The sequence below is a fragment of the Nicotiana tomentosiformis genome, chromosome 1 (genome assembly GCF_000390325.3).
Source record: "Nicotiana tomentosiformis chromosome 1, ASM39032v3, whole genome shotgun sequence".
Taxonomy (NCBI): domain Eukaryota; kingdom Viridiplantae; phylum Streptophyta; class Magnoliopsida; order Solanales; family Solanaceae; genus Nicotiana; species Nicotiana tomentosiformis.
Window position 1 is genome coordinate 145,586,307 of NC_090812.1, and position 22,537 is coordinate 145,608,843.

Consider the following 22,537-nt stretch of genomic DNA (forward strand, 5'->3'; position numbering starts at 1 on the left):
TGAAAATCTCTCGAAAATCGCCTCTCCCCGAGCTCCAAATCGTTAAAAATGAAGTCCCATTTTCAGAACTTAAATCTGCTGCCCAGTCATTTCCTCTAGGCGATCGCAGACCAAATCCCGCGATTGCGAATCACAAGTTTTCCACTGCAAAAAATAACCCTACGTGATCGCAGATAACTACACGCGATTGCAAAGCACAACTCCACAGACCTACGCGATCGCGAAGCACAACTCCACAAACCTACGCGATCGCAAAGAACAAAGCGCGTGGCCCCAGCTTCTGCCTTCTATACTCTATGCGAACGCGACATGCCTAACGCGTTCGCGATGCACTAGCGTCCAAAGCTACGTGATCGCAACTACATTCTCGCTATCATGTAGAATAAAATTCTCCTATGCCCATCTAAGCCTACGCGATCGCGGACCTTCTCATGTGATCGCTTAGACGGAAACTGGACCTGTGTACCAGAAACACTTCAGCAAAACACCAAGTCCAAAAGTCAGTCCGTTAACCATCCGAAACTCGCCCGAGGCCCCTGGGACCTCAACAAAATACACAAACAAGTCCTAAAATATCATAATAACTTAGTCAAAACCTCAAATCATATCAAATAGCGCTAAAAACATGAATCATACCCCAATTTAAGCCTAATGAAAACTAACAATTTTCAACTTCTACATTCGATTTCGAAATCTATCAAATCAAGTCTAATTGACCTCAAATTTTGCACACAAGTCATGAGTAACATAACATACCTATTCAAATTTTCAGAATCAGATTCCAATTGCCATATCAAAAAGCTAACTCCCCAGTCAAACTTTCAAACTTAAATTTCCTATTTTCGCCATTCCAAGTCTAATTTAACTATGGATTTCCAAATAATTTTTTGGACATACTCCTAAGTCCAAAATTACCATACAGAGCTATTGGAAGTATCAAAACTCTATTCTAGGGTCGTTCACATATAGGTCAACATCCGGTCAACCTTTTCAACATAAGTTTTCATCTTTGAGACTAAGTGTCTCAATTCATTCCGAAACCTCACCGGACCCGAGCCAATTACTTCAGCAAGTCACATAACAACTCTAAAGCACTAATTGAGCAGTAAATAGGGGAAACAAGGCTGTAATATTCAAAACAACAAGCCGAGTCATTACATTTGAGCCATGTGCGAGCACCGAGGCAATTATTCATGCTTGAGAAAAATGATTAGGCTATGATATGCCTAGAGTTGACTGTTAAGCATAACGTTATAACGTTTTCATATTCATACCTTTGTTGAGAACTATCTGAGCCATACTTGAGGTTACGAAGAGGCTAATTCCCTGAATAAACTTGGTAGTTACTATTTCTACGATACCTTGCCGATTTGAGCTGTGATAGCACACTTTACACATGACTATACTATGGCGTATTATATATACTAGTCCAGGTGCATGAGAATCTTATTCCATGATCATATACATGTGTACTTGTTTAATTGCTCATGTATGATATGATTGGACTGGATGTTTGGGACTATATCGGGCAGATTATGTTATTAGCACATGAGTTATCCGTGTGGGTTCTGATATTGATACTATAGCACATGAGTTGTCCTTGAGGTTGATGTTAATGTGAGCTCTAGGAGAGATGGTTACCATTACTAGATCGGTGCTTGGAAGGGTCACACATTGCAACAAATTTGTGTTGTGATATTATCATTTGTGTTAGACTTGTGTGTCTTGGTTCTACTACATATGATGGGTTCGTAGAATTTTGGCTGTGGTGGTGCTTGTTGAACTTGTGGGACAGTTCTTTCATTTGAGCCATTTTCCATGTTTAAATACATTTAAATTGTTGCCTATTGGTGCATGGATTGCATGGTTTGTGGCTTAGGTTGTGTTGGGGTTGCATGTAAATAAAGTGGTTGTGATTGATGAGATGAGGTCATTGGACCTGTAATAAATACTATCGGATTTGATTACAGTATATTTGAGAGGATAATATCGAAAGTCGGCTTAGAAAGTAAATATAATTGGGTTGGGGCGAGAGAGCTCCGTGACTAGTTGATCCAATGAGTGGTTTATGAGTTTTTGCGTGTTTATTTCTTCATCGGTAGTGTACGAAGGTTTTGAACGAGGTTTTATTTGATATGAGGTTTATCACCGGTATCAGGTTTGTTTTTAAGCAGCTACGGTGATTAGAAACTATTGTTACGAGTATGCGAGTTGTGTGGTATATCATGTGATTATATTTTGGGTTTGGCTATGGCTTGATACATCTTGTTAAGACTCATACAGTGTGTAGATGTGAGATTCGAGTCTTGAAAAGAAATTTTGGATGTTGGAAATTGGATTCCAAGGCTTATAGGCTAAGGTTGAATTAATGATATTCAATTATGTTGTTTTTTCAAGCCTATATTAAAAAGGGTGACGTGGTATCACCCCAAGGTACGTTCATGGTAAGTGGGCATAGTGATTTGAAGGCCTAGGAACAACTCTTGGCACGTTGAGGACGGACATATGTATAAGTGGGGGAGAATGTAACGATCTGAATGGTCATTTTGAGCATTTGCATTCCGTTCAGCTATTTGAAGTCTTGAGTAGCTTTATATGATGTATTATGACATGTGTGAATCGTCGGTTTTGGTTTTTAAGTGTTGCAGAATTAGTTCGGAGGGATGAATTTCATGTTTGAAGTTTTAAATTGGAAGAGTTGACCAAGTTTGACTTTTTAGTATTTGACCTCAGATCGGAGTTTTGATGATTCCGTTAGGTCCGGATGGTGATATTGGACTTGGGCGTATGCTCGGAATTCCATTTGGATATTTCTAGAAGGTTTCGGTGCTAATTGGCAAAAATTAGAAAATTGAAGGTTTGGAATATTCATAATTTTGACCATAAGTTGACTTTGATGATATCAGGTTCGAATTGTGGTTTTGGAAATTGGAATAGCTCCATTACATCATTTATGATTTGTACGCAAAATTTGAGTTCATTCCGAATTGATTTGATATGGTTCGACACGAGTTTTGGAAACTGAAGGATTGAAAAAAAAATATTAAGTTTGAATTGTGGTACGATTTGTCATTTCAATGTTGTTATGTGTTATTTGAGGCCTCAAGTAAGTTCGTATTATATTATGGGACTTGTTGGTATATTCGGACGAGGTCCCGAGTGGCTCGGTTAGGTTTCAGACGACGTTCGGATAATTTTTGGACTAAGTTGAATTTTGAGGGCTTGCTGGTTCTGGTATTCCGCACATGCGACTGGTATTGCACATGTGCGATGGTCACAGAAGCGAGCCCATAAGCGCAAAAGCGAAGAGCACTGCTGGGCAGGAGTCTGCAAATGTAGAGCTTTCGTCCGATATGCGAAGGCGCATATGCAGACACTTCATTGTAGGAGCGGAAATGGGCTATTGGTGAGGGATCACAAATGTGGAGATTTTGCGCAGAAGCGCGACCGCAGAAGTGGGAAAATGATCACAGGTGCGATATCAGCTGACTTTGGTCCTGTTCGTAGAAGCGGAGGCTAGGCCATACGTGCGATTCCGTAGAAGCGAAAACTGGTTCGCAAATGCGAACAAACGCTAGGCAGAACCTATAATTTTGAGGCCTTGGTTCATTTTCTCATTTTTGGGATTTTGGAGCTCAGTTTGGGCGGTTTTGGAGAGGAATTTCACCACACGACTTAGGGTAAGCATTCTTAACTCGATTTTGAATATATTTTATGAATTAATCTTCATTTTTGGCGTATGATTAATGATTTTTCAAGAGAAATTGGAGGAATATTTTATAATTCCATAAAATGAATTTTCGAGTTTGAATATAGATTCGGAGTCGGATTTGAGCAAACTTAGTTTGGTTGGACTCGTAATTGAATAAGTTGTTGAATATTTTTAGTTTCGTCGGGTTCCGAGGCATGGAACCCACTGTTGATTTTTGGTTGACTTTTCGAGCAGAGTTGAAATTTTTTATAAATTGTTTAATTGTAAGCATTGGAGTGTATTTTGATTAATTTGCACGTTGTTTGACTAGTTTCAGATCGTTTGGCTTAGAATTGAGGAGATAAGAAGGCGTTCGGAGGTTGATACGCACTAAATGGAATCTTTCGAAGTATTTTTAGCTTGCTTGGCATTTGATTCGGCTTGTTTGAGGTAAGTAACACTTCTAAACTTAGAGCTGAGGGTATGAACCCTGATTATACGTATTATGTGATTTGTTCGGAGGTGACGCACATGCTAGGTGACTGGCTTGTGGGTGTGCATCGTATATATTGTGACTCAATCGATTCTGTAGAGATACGTAGTCAAATAACTTGTTATTTTCCATGTATTTTTCTCTGTGTTAGAGAACCGAGTTGTAACTCATGTTAGAAATCATGCTTAGGTATATGCTGATATTATTGGGACCCACTGAGGTCATTTTTGTTGTTGAATTTTATGTTTAAATTATAATTTCATACTCAGTCATATTTATTCATTGCATATCATATCTCAGTCTCTGTTGCTATTTATTGATATATCATATCATCATTTTGGAATGATTCATGACATAGTGAGCCCGTGAGACTGGAGAGATTGATGATTGAGTTGGGGCCTGAGGGCCGAATTATGAGTGATATTGATGGGATCCGGCTCATGCCCGTAGCATGCCATATTGGATTTATATATGCTATTATTATATAGATCGGGATGCACACCGCAACATGCCTTATAGGCTTTATTATTAGGGGATCGGGGTGCACGATGCAGCAAGCCAAATTGGCTTATATTAGAGCTTGGGCAGGATCCGCCTCTCGAGAGTCTAACATACCAGCAGTGAGTGCAAACACTATGACATATATATATACACACACACTTGCTTTAGTGAGGGGCTTATGAGCCAGACACCTATAAAGTTCTGAGGGATTATGTGTGTATGTGTGCCGAAGTGGGCATTTGAGGCAGACAATTTGAGTGTGTCGAGGGAGAGAGTGCCTGGGAATATCATCATGAAATCATTTATTTGACATGCATACTTGGCATATAGTCATAGAGATGCATTTTTCCTCATGCTATGTGGTATTGTGACATTCATGGTCTGACATGTACATTGATATGCAGGCATAGAGATGTACTTTCCTCATGACATTTGATAATGAAATTCTTTATGGTGGAAGAAAGGTTTTGGACAAAAAAAGCCAAAGCTTTCAAATTCACTCATATTTTGACGATTTGATGAAAAGATATGAGTTTTACCGTCATCTTTGAAAACAGAACAATGTCTATTTTTCCGAAAATTGTGAATGAACAGAGCATCATATCTTGAGTTATTACTTGTATTGTTTTATTTATGTTGTTATAAATTGTTTCCTGATTGTTGATGATAGACTCTGACTTTGGTCCAAGCTCGTCACTACTTTCAACCTAAGGTTAGGTTTGTTACTTATTGAGTACATGGGGTCGGTTGTACTCATATGTAACGATCCAGCTTGTCAATCTGAGAATTTACATCCCGTTCAATGACTTAAGATCTCGAGCAGCTTTGTAATATGTGCTATGACTTGCGTACAAGGTCGAGTTTGGTTTTCAGAAGGTTCAGAATTAAATCGAAAGAACAATTCTTATTTTTTGAAGCTTAAATGAAAAGAGTTGACTGGAATTTGACTTTTGAGCAAACGACTCTAGAAAGTAATTTTTATGATGTCAATATCTTCGTATGGTGATTTCGGACTTAGGCATATGTCAGGATTTGGAAGTCCGCAGAACAATTCGGCACATTTCAGTGAAAAGTTGGAAAATAAAGTTCTTAAATATTCTTAAATTTGAACGTAAGTCGATTGGTTGATAACGAGGTTGGATTTAGATTTCGGAAATATGAACAGCTCCATTAGGTCATTTATGACTTGTGTGCAAAATTTGAGGTCAACCGACTTGATTTGATAGGTTTCGGCATCAGATGTAGAAGTTTAAAGTTCATTAAGCTTGAATTAGGGTACGATTCGTGGTTTTAGCGTTGTGTGATATGATTCGAAGGCTAGGCTAAGTTCGTATGATGTTTTAAGACTTGTTGAGATGTTTGGTTGAGGTCCCGGGGGCCTCAGGTGGATTTCAGATAGTTAACGGAAGAAAATTTGAACTTGGAAGATTAGCTGAAGCTACAGATTCTGGTGTCTGGTTTCCTTCATCGCGTTCGCGAGAGAGGCTTTGCGTTCGCGAAGGGTAACTGGGAGGCAGGTGAGGTTTGTTCTTCATCTACGCGAAGATGGACATGCGTTCGCGAAGGTGTTGGAAGTTGTTCATTGCGTTCGCGTATGAGGGGTTGCGTTCGTGAAGGCCTGGGCTCAACATGCATCTCGTTCGTGGGGGGGAGGGCGCTCACGTTCGCGAAAAGGAATCGGGAAACTACAAATTTTTATGCTTTGCGAACACGAGGCACATTCCGCATTCGCGAAGAAGAAAACACCTGGGCAGCAAATTAACTTTCAAAAATGAGGGTTTTCTCCCATTTTCATTATGAGACCTTGAGAGCTCGGATTTAGGCGAGAATTGGAGGGATTTTCAGATGAAACATTTGGGTAAGGATTTTTGACTAATATTTTATTATATTCTACTAATCTATCATTAATTGCTTCGTTTAATTAAGGAATTGAGTTGAGAAATTGAAGGAAAAATGTGTTGAGTTCTTAGACCGAATTTTAAGGTTTTGATCGAGATTTTGGTATCAGAATTTGATAAAATTGGTATGGTTGAACTCGTATTGGAATGGGTGTTTGGATTTCGTAAAAATTCTATCGGGTTCCGAGAGACAAGCCCTGCGTTGACCTTTGGTTGAGTTTTTAATGTGAAATTTTAAGTTGACGTTTTATTATCCAGAATTATTTCCGATGAATTTTAATAAAATTATACAATTAATTTGGATAGATTTGAGCTGTTCGGAGGTCAATTCAAGCAAGAAGGCTATTTTGGAATATCAGCATAACTTCAAAAAGGTAAGTATCTTGCCTAGCCTTGAATGGGGAAATAACCCCTTAGGCATTGAGTCATATGTGCCATTTGTAAAATGTGAAAGTCGTGTACGCGAGGTGACGAGTACGTACTCAGTCTTATATGTGCAAATTTTATTGGTTTAAGGTCGTAGGCATTTTTTTAAGATATTAAATTGAAAATTACTGGCTCTTATTAAATCCTTATTTGTCATATCCAGTTCTTTATTTGTTGAATTTGTTTTATATGATAATTTGCTGTAATTGCTACATTGAGTTTTATGTGAATTCCATGTACTTGTTGAGTTGGCATTTTCTCGAAATAATTACATTATGGATTTTTCATATGCAAATAATAAATTAAATAAGTTTAAATTGAGACGTTAATATATTTATCAAAAATTTGGATTTAAGAAGAGGTTGTTCTGTTAGGTCCTAGGTTCGAGTCACGCTGGAGGGGAAGTGTGGAAACACTATAGTTCCTCCTAATTCGGGAGGGGTTTAAAAGAGAGGAAAAAAATAAGAAAATATTGTTCTTGTTGAGTTATCCTTCCATCTTTGCGGTTGCATACTTACTTATGGGACTACGAGGCGATTCCTCGGGAGATCCCCCTGTTTGCATATTTACTTTTGGGACTCCGAGGCGGTTCCTCGGGAGATCCCCCTATTCGCATATTTACTTTTGAGACTACGAGGCGGTTCCTCGGGAGATCCCACTGTTTGCATATTTAGTTTTGGGACTACGAGGCGGTTCCTCGAGAGATCCCCCTATTGCGTATTTACTTTTGGGACTATGAGGTGATACCTCAGGAGAACCCCTGTTGTTTACCTCTATTTGTTGTGTTGTTATATTTCTGTAATTTCTCACTGTTCACTTCTCAGCCATTCCATTATATTATTTTGTTTTCTGCCACGTGAGTTGTCCGTGTGATAGAGATATGGGTACGGGGTGTCGTGAAAATATAAAAGTGGACTGAGACCGTAATTTTATGATTATCAAATGAGGTGTCACATAGTGACTTTTACTTGAAAGAGATTATATTCGAAAGATTTTATTGAAGAATTATATTTGAAGATATTTATTTGAAAGAATTATATTCGAAAGATTTTATTTGTAAGAATTATATTCGAAAGATTTTTACTTGAAAGGAATTTATATTCGAAATATTTTATTTGAAGGAATTATATTCGAAAGATTTTATTTGAAGAATTATATTCGGAGATATTTATTTAAAAGAACTATATTCGAACGGTTTTATTTGAAGGAATTATATTCAAAAGACTTTTATTTGAAAGAATTATATTCGTAAGATATTTAATTGAAATGATTAAATTCTAAAGATTTCTATTCGAAAGACTTATAGATAAAAGATATATATTTTGAAGGACTTGATTAATTGGTTGTGCCGTGTTCATTATTCGTTTTGGCAATATTTATGGTATTTTTGTTGCCTTGTTGTTTATATCACTGGTTGATTTTTGTTGCTATCACTGCTAGTTATTTTTTAGTACTATTGTATACTCCTATATTGACAGGTTATTTGACTAGTGAGTGTCTTGACTGTATCTCATCACTACTCCACTGAGGTTAGTCTTGATACTTACTGGGTACCGACTATGGTATACTCATACTACACTTCTGCACATTTTTGTGCAGAGCGAGGTATTGGAGATATCAGACTCGGACAAAGTTAGTATGTTGATCGCAAGGATTCAAGGTAGAGCTGTTTGGTCATCGTTTTTCCTTGGAGTCTTTCCATTTTATTGTACTGTCAACTCATATTCGAATAGTATTGTATATTCGATTCTTGTGATCATTGCATGTATTCACTTAGACTTCGTGACTTAGTATTACCAGTCTTCGGAGGTTATTATTATTATTTTCGATGTTGGTTTCGACACTTGTATTAAATTATATGTTTAAAAAAAATGGCTCGAAATGTAATTGTAATCGGCTTACCTAGTCTTAGAGACTAGGTATCATCACGAAGCATGTGGTGGGAGTTTTGGGTCCTGACATCATACTATACTTCTGTACCTTGCGTGTAGATTTTGGATGCTGATGTTGTTGCGTATGGCGGGATCTCGCATTGAAGATTTACCTGCGATCCAACCACAATTGCCTCTTGTTCTTGGTAGCTTTAGAATTATTAATTTGTTCATATACATATTTCAAACAAATGATGTATTTTATGTCACACTAGCTTTATAAATTCTGAATCTTAGAAGGTCATGATTTGTACTACCAGTATTTGGGAAGTGTATTAAAGTCTGATTTATTATCTTAATTTCTCTTAGTAAGTCTCATTGGTATTGGATTGTAGTCAATTGGCTTACCTAGCGGGTTGGGTTAGGTGTCATCACGACTAGTTGGATTTCGGGTCGTGACACTTTTGCTTAGACTATGTATTTGTATTAAGAAATTTATTAGACATATATAAATATTTAACTACAAATAACTAAAACGAATTATAATTTCGATGCTAGTTCAGAGTTAATAAACTTCAAATAATTTTAAATGTGCAACTTATGTTAAACAGAAGAACAAGCTAATTCTTTTTTGTAAAATTAAATTAGAATAGGATGTAGAAACGAGACATGCAGTTCACATTTGAATATAATTATCCCAACTTCTCTGTTAACAATTGAATATATTCTTAATAATGTTTCAAAGGAATCTATATCTCATTCCCATGCAGAAAAGAATACGTAGTCAAAAGTTCACCAAAAGAAAGGCATGGAATTATGTTTAAGGAATATTTAATTCGAAAGTAAACACAGAAAGCATCTCAAGAAAATACTTTGTGAGGATTTTCTTGTATATATATATATATATATATATATATATATATATATATATAATCAACAAACTTCCATCCTCTCTATATCTCAACAAGAAGAAAAGCCTTAAAAGGAAATATTATAAATATCTGCAAAGGAAAGAAAAGAAACATAGAAAATGGATATAAAGAGAGTTGCAGCTGCTCAAGAATATGAAGATTTTGTGCCAACATCAATGATGGTTCGTGAAAAAGACTATGACACTCTTCTCTTTAATCTTTCAGGCGAGTTCTTCTCATTCTTTTTGTCCGGTAGCAGTAACGCCTTAAACCAATTGGTGTCATCTGACTCTGCTTCGTCGAAAATATTTTTTATTTTATATATATATATATATATATATATATATATATATATATATATATATATTATAGGACGACAACATGAAAAAACTTAATGCATATTTTATTTTATGAACAAGAAATAAAATCTTAGAACTCTAGACACTAACATGCCTACAAGTTGAATTGTAACAATAGGCCGACACCAATTACGCAAAATTCCGGTTGCTACACCGCTTTTGGGTGCGGTCTTTATTCGGACCCTACGTGAACCCAGAATGCTTTGTGCACCAGACTGTCCTGGTTGTCAATGTTCCCCCAAAGAAAAAAAGAAAAACAAATAATAAGAACAAATGGAGTGTGAAATATTACTTGGCAATTCATGAATGGGAGAGTGATATTAACTATTCTTGATAAATTATAGTTGACTCAAAAGAGAAAATTTTACTATATTGTCTATGTGACATATTTTCATATATGAAGGCAAATTCCAAATTCAAAGTTTATTATTCTCACCATAAAATTCTCAAAAAATCAATGAAATCAGATCAAATATTGAGAAGTCATGTATGCTTAATTTCATTATCTACGCTTACACAAATGTAATACAATATTTATTGGGCGTGGTAATTTAACTTTGTATAAGCTACCCCGCGTCTCCTAATAATTCCCTAAAGATTCCAGCTAAGACTTTTTCCCTAAATCCTTTTCCCCCCTAAATCTTTTCTCCCCCAAAAAAATAATTATGCCCAAAACTATCCCACTAAGTTAACTTTTACCCAAATTATATGAAAACTTCCGTATTTCTTCTTCCCTAAAACAGGCTCTACTCATCTAGTTAAGAAGATTAGGGTAGATTTTGTGAAAATTGCCAATGGAGATGCTTAATTTCTTCTAATTGGTCTTCTCAAAAGTCAAAAACCTCTTTATTTGGGTCTGGTGCACATCAGTTTCAACTGGGAAGTTCCTCTTCTTAGGGTTACAATTGTTAAAAACTTGTAAGTTTTCTATGAGTTTTTTGCTTTCCGTTTAATAACTTTTCAATCTTTGCTATCCGTTTAATAACTAGCAACAGACTAGATAGTAGTCAGAATTGTTAAGGAAGGGCGCTCCTATATCTGATCTAAAGTAGTAAATATACAGTGGAATTAGGAAGAATGTGATGCTAGTTAGAATATCCAAAAGAACAACGAAAAGCGTAAATTTGAAAATAAATGAAAACTTACAAAGTTCATGCAAACATCAAGGAGATAATGTTTTCATCCGAAGAATATGTGAAAATTCGCGAGCACATAAAAAATAAATTTTGAGTGGTTTTCATGTATAGTTGCCTCAGTGTTGTTAAAGGCTTGGTTAAAGTGCGTAAACCCTGAAACTCGGTAAAGCCCAAGTTATGCGCTCTGCCTCACTTAACTGGCGCTTTACTGTAGGCGTGCTAATATATAAGGCATGTGCACCTTCACCAATAGTCTGTCTTTAAGAGCACAACAACATATATAAAAAATAACTTAATTATAATTTTCCCATTCTTTTCCCCAATTACTTATTGTTTGTGTTTATAGTTAAATTTTCTTGCATTAGATTTCTACCTTTTTATTTTTCTTCATTGGCGCCTTTGCGCTTAATAAAGCTCACCAATGCTCTCTAGTTTTGCGCTTTTAACTTTTGACTATATACTTTGAAATATCCTAATGAAATTGGAATTCTGCAGGTTTCAAGAAAGAACAAGTCAAGGTTCAATTGTGCAAATTAGGAATTCTGAAGATTAGTGGACAAAGGCCAGTTTATAAATGGCAGAGGTTTCAGAAGGACATTCTTGTTTCAGAAAATTGTGACAAAAGCAATATAAGTGCTAGGTTTGTAAATGGCAATATTCTTTGTGTTAAATATCCAAAACTAATCACTTCAGAAGGAAAAAAGGATAAAAAGTTGCCCGCCTCAGTTAGTGAACGGCAGAAAAAGGAAGAACAAGCTACAAGCCAAAAGACCACTTTAAAGGTGAGTTTGGTACGTCTGGTGGTTCAGATTTGATCTTCCCCTTGTACATATGGCTTTGCACTGCCTTAGTGCTTTTCTTTTCTTAATATATTGGTACCAGTATCAAAAAGGTGAGTTTGGCACGACGAAAATTAGTTTTCAGGAAAATATTTTTCAAGGAATACACCGAAAGGTGGAAAATAACATCCTCACTTATCGGCAGAAATCATTTTTCTTAAATCCTTATCACTATCATAACTTTTAACTTCAAATTATTTGCTCCTATTCAGTTTAAGAAAGTATTGTGTATTAATCTTTAAGACTCAAAAAATTCATCAATACACTCTTCAATTTGCTAATATTGTTATTAGTCTTTATATATATAAGGCAGTCTGTTGCACTAAACTCCTGTTATGCGTGGCCGGATCACAAGGATCTATTATACGCAGTCTCACCCTGCATTTCTGTAAGAGGCTATTTTCACGGCTCAATCACATGATCTCCTAGTCACATGGAAACAACTTTACTAGTTAAGTGCTATTAGTGTTTAATATAGTATAGTTTATTTTTTCTTTTTGTAAAATGTTTTCTACTCACCAACTAAACATTTTCCTGAAAATTTTCCATAAAAATCATTGGTATTTCGTGGAAAATGACTTTCTTCATACGAAACACATCCTAATGAGATGAATTTACTAAACAGGATAATGTTGAGAATGCTCCTGCAAAAGAGCCAGTACTGAAAGAAGAACCAAAGACAAATAGTCCAAAAACTAATGAACAAACAGAACCAAAAAGCACCTCAGAAGATGGAAAAACAACAGGTTCATTTACCACATATCAGACAGTATTTCCTCGAGGGAATGACTGGAAACCTAAGGTCCAGATAATGGCAGATAAAAAGGCATCTAGCTCCCTTGTGGTAAAACCCAAGGGCAATAACGAAGAAGGCATCTCATCCCCCGACAAGCTTGTAAAGATGCTGACTCAGATGTGCAAGGATGAAGGTATTATCCCAGCTAATGAATATAAAGACCTACTGATAAGAGAGATGAGCACTCAAGATGGGTCACTAACGAGAAAGGGCCTAAGGATGTTTGTCCTTGGAGTGAGAGCAGAAAAATTGTATAGTAATCAGCAAGTTTTGAGAGAGACCATGTCATCATTATCTCAGGAAATCTCTAAACTTGTTAAGATTCAGAAACAGATAGAAGAGACAAGACTCAAGGTAGAGTCAGGGAATATATCCTTTATAGAAAAGCTCTCATCTGAGATTCCCGAGGTGATAGAGGAGACTATCCTGAGACAGAATGAATATGATCCGTACGAGCAAAGGGAAGACAGGGGGGAGGTGATTTCGAGTACTCTTGGGAAAGTTGATGTCGGAAAACCAGCTGCTAGTGAACCCTATCGCGCTCCAGCCACTATTAAGTCCCATCCAATACATGAAAATAAACGTGAATCAATGGATGACATCAGGCCATTGATAACTCCTGATAAGTTAGAGAATATTGATCTAACTGGACTTGCTTTCTCAGAGGAAGAGGATACTTTTGTTAATGTCGCCATTCAAGAGCTAAATCTGACAAAGAAGAGTGTCTTGTCAGATAGAAAAGCAATCAATGCAATGCTGTACGGTCCCTCCAAAGAGGAGAATGTTATCTTATACAATGGGTTAGCAAGCGAGGAGCTTAAGAATCCGATTGTATCTAAGATGGAGAGTTATTACCGGTCCCATTGATAAACCCCTGTGTTAATTCTACATTAAGCTGCTTGGATATAATTAATTAAGAAAAAAAAAAGGATCACTAGTTCAAGAACCAGTGAACAAACAAGAGTTAAACCAGATAACGACGACGACGACAACAACAACAATAACAATAACAATAACAATAACAATAACAACAGTTCCTAAGTTCCAAACAAGTTGGGGTCGGCCGGTGATTTGTTCGCAAAGGTGATAAACATGACCCTGGTTGCTCTGTTGTTTCTTGGTGTCGGTCGCTATGTCATCAATGTGATGAAATCTCCCAAGAATGCTAAAGAATGAGACTAGCTTGTTTTCTTGGAATTCAAATTTCAATGTTGGGATATTATGTATTTCCTTTGCTGTGATTGTAAATAGAACGTATAAAGGTTTATTCTGAAATGTAATCTCTCAATTTGTTATGATCAGAGAAAAAGGCATTTGGATACCTGCAATCATGAAATATATTAATAGAATACAGTGGATGATCGTTCTGAAATTAATTACCTCTTCTGCGTCCATTGTGATTTCCAGGCCGGTGAATCCACAGTGTTGGGCGAAGCTCATGACGTGGCACAAAGCTAGTATTTCCGTATTTCAATTTTATGAGTTTTGAATTTTAAAACGACAATTTCAATAGGTAATAATTGGAGTCTAAATTTTTTCTTTCTACATATGTAATGAATATCAAAACACATACGCTCTGTTTGATCAAAGGCTATTAAATTTGGCCAAACCAGTGTATGGGCTTCTACCTCTGCCCTGTTGGTAGCATATGAGGAATTGTTGGGAAGCGTGTCAGGCTAATAGAAGGGAAAAATATTTAAAAAGAGAAAATAATAAATTGCACAAGACAAGACAAGACTTACGTGGTTCGACAATTTTTGCCTACTCCAGGGCCACACAAAGAATAACTCTTTATTGATATTGAGAGAGAAAGAAGAATGTCGTGAGGATGATTTACAATGGCTTTTAACATACTTTGATCTAATTAGCTCCATATTGATCTTTTAGACTTATTTTTGGAACAAAACTAAAATTAGAATATAATCCTCTAATTACAATACTATGATCACCCGATAGGTCATCTAGAGTTTTAAACATTAATTCTGTATTTTGAAACCTCAAATATCTCATTTTAGCCTTCTTCGATTTGCATGCGCAGTTCGTGTCTTTTTTCGGGAGTTTTTTATGTTAAAAATTGATAAAATGTGCAATTGTGCCTTAAAGATCCATTTGAGTTGATTTCGGTCAACGTTTTGAGAAAACGGACCCGGATTTATGTTTTGACCATCCTGATGGGTCCATATCGTGATTTGGGACCTAGGCGTGCTCAGAATCGAATTCGAAGGTCCCTAGCTCGAGTTATCACATTTTGTCGAAAATTTGAAGTTAAAGGTTTAATGAATTTAAAGATTTGACAAAAGTTTGACTTTATTGCTACCGGGTCCGCATTTTAGTTTCGGAGCAGGGTATATGTTCATTACTATATTTATGACTTGTCTGCAAAATTTGGTGAAAAACAGAGTTGGTTTGACGTGATTCGGATGTCCGGTTGTTAAAATAGAAATTCTAAAGTTTCATTGAAAATTTTCTTTGATTTGGTGCCCGATTCGTAGTTCTAGGTGTTATTTTAGCTATATGATCGCGCGAGCGAGTTCGTATAAGGCTTTTGGACTTGTGTGGATGTTTGATTTGGAGCCCCGAGGGCTCGGGTGAGTTTCGGATAGGCTTCAGAGTGGTTTAGACTTAAGAAAATAGCTAGTGCTCTACTGTTTCTGGTGTAGGCCTCAGTCTTCGTATTTGCGATATGGCAGTCTCCCTGTCAAGTTCGCATTTGCGAGCTACTTCCTCGTATTTGCGAAGAATAGCTGGGAACTAATGGTTCGCATTTGCAAACAATTACTTCGCCATGCGAAGTAGGGGGAGCAGAGTTCGCATTTGCGATCAAAATGATCGAAATTGCGAGGAATCCGAGTTCGCATTTGCGAACAAACCATCGCATTTGCGATGGCAACAGAAGTGTGAGACCTTCGCATTTGTGAAGGATTTTTCGCATTTGCGGGGTTCGCAATTGCAAACCCTAGGTCGCAATTGTAACATTTGCGCCTGGACTTAAGCTGAGTTAGACGAGATTTTGTTCATTCTTCCAAATTTTCAAAACTAGAAACCTTAGAGGCAATTTTTCCAAGAGCTCTTCTTTCCCAATTTATTGGTAAGTGATTCTAACCTACTTTATTTCAATTATCCATAACATTTTATAAGATTTCAACTTAAAATCTAGGATTTTCATGGTAGAAATTGGGGATTTGGGTAGAATTAAGAATTTTTGTAAAATTGAAATTTCGACCTGAAATTGAGGTCGGATTTCGAAACAAATTCTATAACGGGGCTCGGGGGTGAATGGGTAATCGGGTTTTGGTCCGAATTTCGGGTTTAGACCTAGCGGCCCCAAAAGTTGACTTTTGTTGACTTTTTCAGTAATGACCTAAATTGAACCTTTCTAATTCGTGGATAGTTCTTAAGGCTTATTTTGAGTCGTTGGTTGATAATTTGCTAGATTTGGTTGCCTCGGAGGCTTGTTCGAAAGGCAAAGTCGTAGTTGACATTTTAGTTGATTTTTGAAGCGATGTAAGTATCATGATTAACCTTGACTTGAGGGATTAGGACTTGTTTTCCTATTTGCTACGTGTTTAAATGTTGGGTACAACGTATATGTGAGGTGACGAGTACTTATGCGTTGTTGTTGGGTTAAGGCATGCGGTTGAAACTTGTTTCTCGTGATTTATTTCCTTATTTGATTATGATATCCACGTCTAGAGTAGTTTATTACTTAATTGATCATTCTTTTCGCATTTATAAATTATTTGTGATAATTGAATATTATTGGAAGTTGAGGATCGATATTGTGGAAATGTTGTTAACATAAAGTTTATTCTTGATCATTCTTTCTCCCAAATGTTATATATTCATTGCTTCATGGTAAGTGAGAGAGTGTTAATGCACGAAGGGTGATGTCGTGCCATATTTATCATTTCATGATAAAATTGAGAGTTGAAGAACGAAGGGTTATGTCGTGCCGTATTTATCATTTTATGGAGAGATTTAGAGTAAAAGCACGAAGGGTGATGCTTTGCCATTATTACTGTTTCACGGTGAGGTTGAGAGTAAAAGCACGAAGGTTGATGCCGTGAAGTTTATATTCATTATGTTTATCCGTTTCATTAGCTAAAGGTTTATTGACTATTTCATGTTGTCATTCCCTGTTGTGGTTACCGTATTCTACACCCCTTTTGCACATCCCCCTAATAGTACATGTTAAATCCTTATTTGTTATTATGTTGTGCGTATATTTTTGTCTATATAGGTTTAATTACGTGGATGTTTTGTCATAGCCTCGTAACTACCTCGTCGAGGTTACCCGACACTTATGGAGTACATCGGGCCAGTTGTAGTCATACTACACTCTGCACTTCTTGTGCAGATTTTGGTACTGGTCCCAACTGTACGTGAGATGCATCAACTCAGATTAGCATTTTGGTATTTCAGACTCTGTATGTAGAACCTCTAGAAGCTCGTGTACTTGTGACTCCAGATCCGGGTTGTACTAGATGTTAGATTATCTGCAATTTCGTACTTCATTTTAGCTTCATTTATGTCGGATTGGTTAAATTATTCAAAGTGTTTAGAATTGGCAAAAGAATTACTCTAATGTTGGCTTGCCTAGCATGTGAAATGTTAGGCGTCATCACGGCTCCGAAGGTGGGAATTCCGGGTCATGACAAATACCATGGAATAAAATGATTTGATTTGTTTTCACATGTCTATATTATCTTGCTCATAGAAACATGTTGATAATTCCTATAAATGGAAAATATTTTTTTAGAATGAAATTAATAAGATCTTACCTAAAATCAACAATATCTTAAGGATGTTGGAATAGATGGAACTTGAATTGACCACGGTCAATATTCTTGGTAAAAGACGCCGGATTAGTATTTTGACAATTCTAATATGTTCGTATGATGTTTTTGGACTTATACTCTCTTTTGGTTGGGGTCCGGATTGACCCGAGCACATTTCAGCGCGTTATATGAAAAATTATAAAAATGAGTTTTCAAGTTGAAAATTAGATTTCGGGTGTGTATCAGATGCATTTTCAAGTTGAAAAATTATATGAAAAATTATAAAAATGAATTTTCAGGTTGAAAATCAGATTTCAAGTTTTCAAGTTGAAAATCACATTTCGGGTGTGTATCAGATGCATTTTGGATGATATGAGTTAGCTGGTGTGCTTGGGTTATGGCGTTGATCTGCATATCTCTCAAATGCGAGCCTCGCTTTTGCGATCAAACCATCGATTTGTGAGCTTGGTCTTGGGCTGGGAGACCTCGCATTTGCGAGGAAGAGTTCGCTTTTTTGATTGGGGAAAGTCATATTTGCGGACTAATTGGTCACAATTGCGACCACTGAGCATCTAGGGCATCTTCACAAATGCGAAGTGGATATCCATATTTGCGGGAAGGGGGGGGGGATCGCATTTGCGATAAAAGTGTCGCATTTGCGACTTCTAGGCTTCTGACGCTATCACGATCCAAAATTCGACTAGCCGTGATGGCACCTAACCCAACCCATTAGGTAAGACAATTTACAAATATCTGATTCAAATAACATTTAACTACTCTAATACACTCCCCAAGGACTGGTAGTACAAATCATGAGCTTCTAAGATTAGAATTTACAAAGCTATTGTGAAATAAAAATACGTCATCTGTTTGAAATATACATGAACAGATTATAATTCTAAAGCTAACATGAACAGGAGACAATAATTACTGAAACACATGTACATCTTTAGATCCAGCTCCCGCCATGTACAGCAGCAACGTGCAGAAGTGTAGTATGAGTACAACCGTGAATGGCATGATACCGCACAACATGAGGAAAAATGCATCTCTACGCATGTATGTCAAGTGTTCATGTCGAATGCGATGCAACTCAGTGATAAAACCATATGCATACTCTCAGAGTATCAATTCATTCAGTCCTCCCAATCACTCAGTCCTCACAGTCACTCATTCCTCCCAGTCAATCAGTCCTCACAGTCACTCAATCCTTCCAATCGCTCTGCACTCGTACTCAGTAGGTAGCTGCGCTCACTGGGGGTGTGTACAGACTCCGGAGGGGCTCCTTCAGCCCAAGTGCTATAGTCTTCACGGACAACTCATGTGCTGCACGGACAACTCACGTGTTATAGTATCAATATCTGGATCCGCACGGACAACTCACATGCTGCACAGACAACTCGCATGCTACAGTATCAATATCTGAATCCGCACGGATAAGTCACGTACTGTACGGACAACTCACGTGCTATAGTATCAATATATGGATCCGCACAGATAACTCACGTGCTGCACGGATAACTCACGCGCTATAATAAGCCAATATGGCCTGCTGCGACGTGCAACCCGATCCCATAATTATCCTCATAATCAGGCCCTCGGCCTCACTCAATCATCAATCTCCCCAATCTCTCGGGCTCACAATGTCATGAAACTAGCCCAAAATGATAATTTGATGTATCCATAAATAACAATAAAGACTGAGATATGATATGCAATGAATGAATATGACTGAGTATGAAATTACAGTTTAAACATATAATTCGACAGTAGAAATGACCTCAGTGGGTCCCAATAATACCAACATTTGCCTAAGTATGATTTCTAACATGAGTCACAACTCAGTTTCTCTAACACATAAAAAATACATGAAAAAATACAGGTTAATTGACTACACAGCTCTACGGAATCAACTGAGTCTCAATTTTTACAGTGCACACCCACACTCCCATCACCTAGCATGTGCGTCACTTCCAAACAATTCACATAACACGTATAATCAGGGTTCACACCCTCAGCTCCAATATTAGAGATATTACTTACCTCGAACAAGCCGAATCCAATGTCGAGCAAGCTAAACAATGCTCCAGAAATTCCATTCTGCGCGTATCAACTTCCGAACGACTTGAATCTAGTCACAATTAATTCGATTCAGTCAACACAAATTATAGGAATTAATTCCATATCAAAATACTTATTTTCCCACAAAATAGAAATTACACATAAAAATCGCCCGTGGGGACCACGTCTCGGAACCCGACAAAAGTTATAAAATATGAATGCCCATTCAACCACGAGTACAACCATATAAATTTTACCAAATTCCGACATCAACTCGACCCTCAAATCTTCAAATTAAACCAAGAGGGTTTTCTAATTTTTCCAACTTAATTCATCAATTATATGTTAAAAACAACCATGGATTCGGGTAATTTGATCAATATTGAGTTAAGAACATTTACCCCGTTATTTTTCTTGAAAATCTCACAAAAACCGCCTCTTCCCGAGTTCCAAATCGGTAAAAATGGAAAATGGGACAGAACTTAAACTCTTTGCCCAGTCATGTCTTCTATGTGATTGCGGACCAAGTCCCGCGATCACGAAGCACAATATTTCCACTGCCCAAAATAACCCTACACGATCGCGGACAATGTTATGCGATCATGAAGGCCAAAATACACTGCCCCTCCCCCCAAACTCCTCTAGGCGACCGCACCATGACACACGCAAAGCACGAGCTTCCTAGGCCTACGCGATCGCGGACTGCCCAAGCGTTCACATAAAACAATGCTCGCGAACCCCAGCTGCCTCACCTCCTCTCCGTGAATGCAGCCCTACCCACTCGCGATCGCATAGAACAAAAATCATCACTGCCCCAAACAAGCCTATGCGTTCGCGGACAAGTTCATGCAATCGCGTACAAGGAAACCAGGTTCAGACATCAGAAAATTTCCAACATAATTCCAAGTCCAAAATTGATCCGTTAACCATCCGAAACTCACCCGAGGCCCCAGAGACCTCAACCAAATACATCAACAAGTCCTAAAATATCATACAAACTTAGTCAAAACCTCAAATCACATCAAACAACACTAAAACCATGAATCATACCTCAATTCAAGCTTAATGAAACAAAGAATTTTTAACTTCTACATTCGATGCCGAAACCTACAAATCAAGTACGATTGACCTCAAATTTTGCACACAAGTCACAAATGATATAACAGATATATTCTAATTTTCAGAATCGGATTCCGACCCCAATATCAAAAAGTCAACTCCCCGATCAAACTTCCAAACTTAAATTTTTATTTTAGTAATTTCAAGCCTAATTTATCTATGGGCTTCCAAATAATTTTTCTAGACACACTCCTAAGTCCAAAATTACCATACGGAGCTATTGGAATCATCAAAACTCTATTCCAGAGTCGTTTACACATAAGTCAACATCCGATCGACCTTTTTTAACTTAAGTTTCAAACCTTGGAACTAAATATTACAATTCATTCCAAAACCTCACCGGACCCGAACCAATTACCCCGACAAGTCACATAACGACTGCAAAGCGTGAATTGAATAGAAAATGGAGAACGCGGCTGAAATACTCAAAACGACTGGCCTTGTCATTACAGACGCGCTGACCGCATTTGCGGATTTTGCAATTGCAAACAAGAGTTCGCAATTGTGATACCTACAGTTAGGTAAAAGGAAAAAAATGGGACTTGGCTTATTTTACACCATTGTTTAACCCTAAACACTCTAGAGGGGATTTTCTTTAGAGATTTTCTTCCTAAAATCATTGGTAAGTGACTCTAATCAACTTTCTTTCAATTACCCATTACTTTTCATGAGTTTTTAACATCAAATCTAAGATTTACATGATTGAATGGTAGAAATTGGGGATTTCGTACAATTAAAATTTAGACCTCGAATTGAGGTCAGATTTCAAACCAAATCACATAACCGAGCTTCGGGGTGAATGAGTAATAAAAAATAGTGGTGTTGAGTTGTTTATGTTGATAATTGATATTGAGGGATCGGGTTGCGCACCGCAACGATACTGAAAATAATTGATATTGGGTGATCGGGTTGCACACCACAATATCAAATGATATGATATGATATTGGAATTGAGTTATACGCTGTAAAAGATATTGTGTTAAAACTTGGGATCTGTTGCACGTTGCAATGGATTTGATGTGTTGTAGTTGGTTGTGGCTGCAGAGTTTATTCTCAGTATTATGATATGAGATTTGAGATTATGTTATTCTGGGGTTTTATGGTAGATGACCTTCGGGGTCGTTTATATGAGTTACTGCTTATTTATATTTCTGTATTCTATTATTATTATTATTATTATTATTATTATTATTATTATTATTATTATTATTCGTACAGGTTTATTGTGAGTGTCTTGTTATAGCCTCGTTACTATTTTGTTGAGGTTAGGCTCGGCACATACAAAGTACATGGGGTCGGTTGTACTCATGCTACACTTCTGCACTTCTTGTGCAGATACCATTGTTAGTCCCAACAACGTGTAGAGGAGTTCTTGCCCGTATCGACTTACCGCAGGAGTCTTGAGGTAGAGCTTCTGGTGTTCGTAGCTCCTGAAGTACCCTTTCTACTCTATCTTTATTGTTTATCTTATTTCAAACAGTTGTATTTCATTCAGATCATACTTTATAGTATTCTAGCTACTCATGTACCAGTGACACCAGATTGTTTTGATTAGACTAGACCGTGTTATAATATGGATTTAACTTATGCAATTAAGTTTTGTCAATAATTAATTATTACTGTTATGCTATTTTAAATTCTAAAAATGGATAGTTAAT

The 22,537-nt window shown here is 37.0% G+C and overlaps 2 protein-coding genes across 4 annotated transcripts; both read left to right on the plus strand.

Moving 5' to 3' along the window:
- Positions 1-9,838: 9,838 nt before the first annotated feature.
- Positions 9,839-14,546, plus strand: LOC104085193 (uncharacterized). Of its 3 annotated transcripts, XR_011412985.1 has the most exons (4): positions 10,685-11,068; positions 11,782-12,068; positions 12,751-14,004; positions 14,329-14,546. XR_011412985.1 is itself a non-coding variant. In XM_070192069.1 (3 exons), exon 3 carries the CDS (start codon positions 12,937-12,939, stop codon positions 13,786-13,788), a length of 852 nt encoding a protein of 283 aa, XP_070048170.1. In that variant the 5' UTR covers positions 9,839-9,973; positions 11,782-12,068; positions 12,751-12,936; the 3' UTR covers positions 13,789-14,300. The 3 variants fall into 3 exon arrangements, 2 of the variants coding, with proteins under 2 accessions (XP_070048170.1, XP_070048167.1); XM_070192069.1 differs by lacking the exons at positions 10,685-11,068; positions 14,329-14,546 and adding an exon at positions 9,839-9,973 and having other exon boundaries at positions 12,751-14,300; XM_070192066.1 differs by lacking the exon at positions 14,329-14,546 and having other exon boundaries at positions 12,751-14,300.
- Positions 9,911-12,342, plus strand: LOC117273944 (inactive protein RESTRICTED TEV MOVEMENT 2-like). Its single transcript, XM_070202074.1, has 4 exons — positions 9,911-10,016; positions 11,782-12,068; positions 12,169-12,178; positions 12,338-12,342. The coding sequence occupies exons 1-4, from the start codon at positions 9,911-9,913 to the stop codon at positions 12,340-12,342; spliced, it is 408 nt and encodes a 135-aa protein (XP_070058175.1).
- Positions 14,547-22,537: the final 7,991 nt, after the last annotated feature.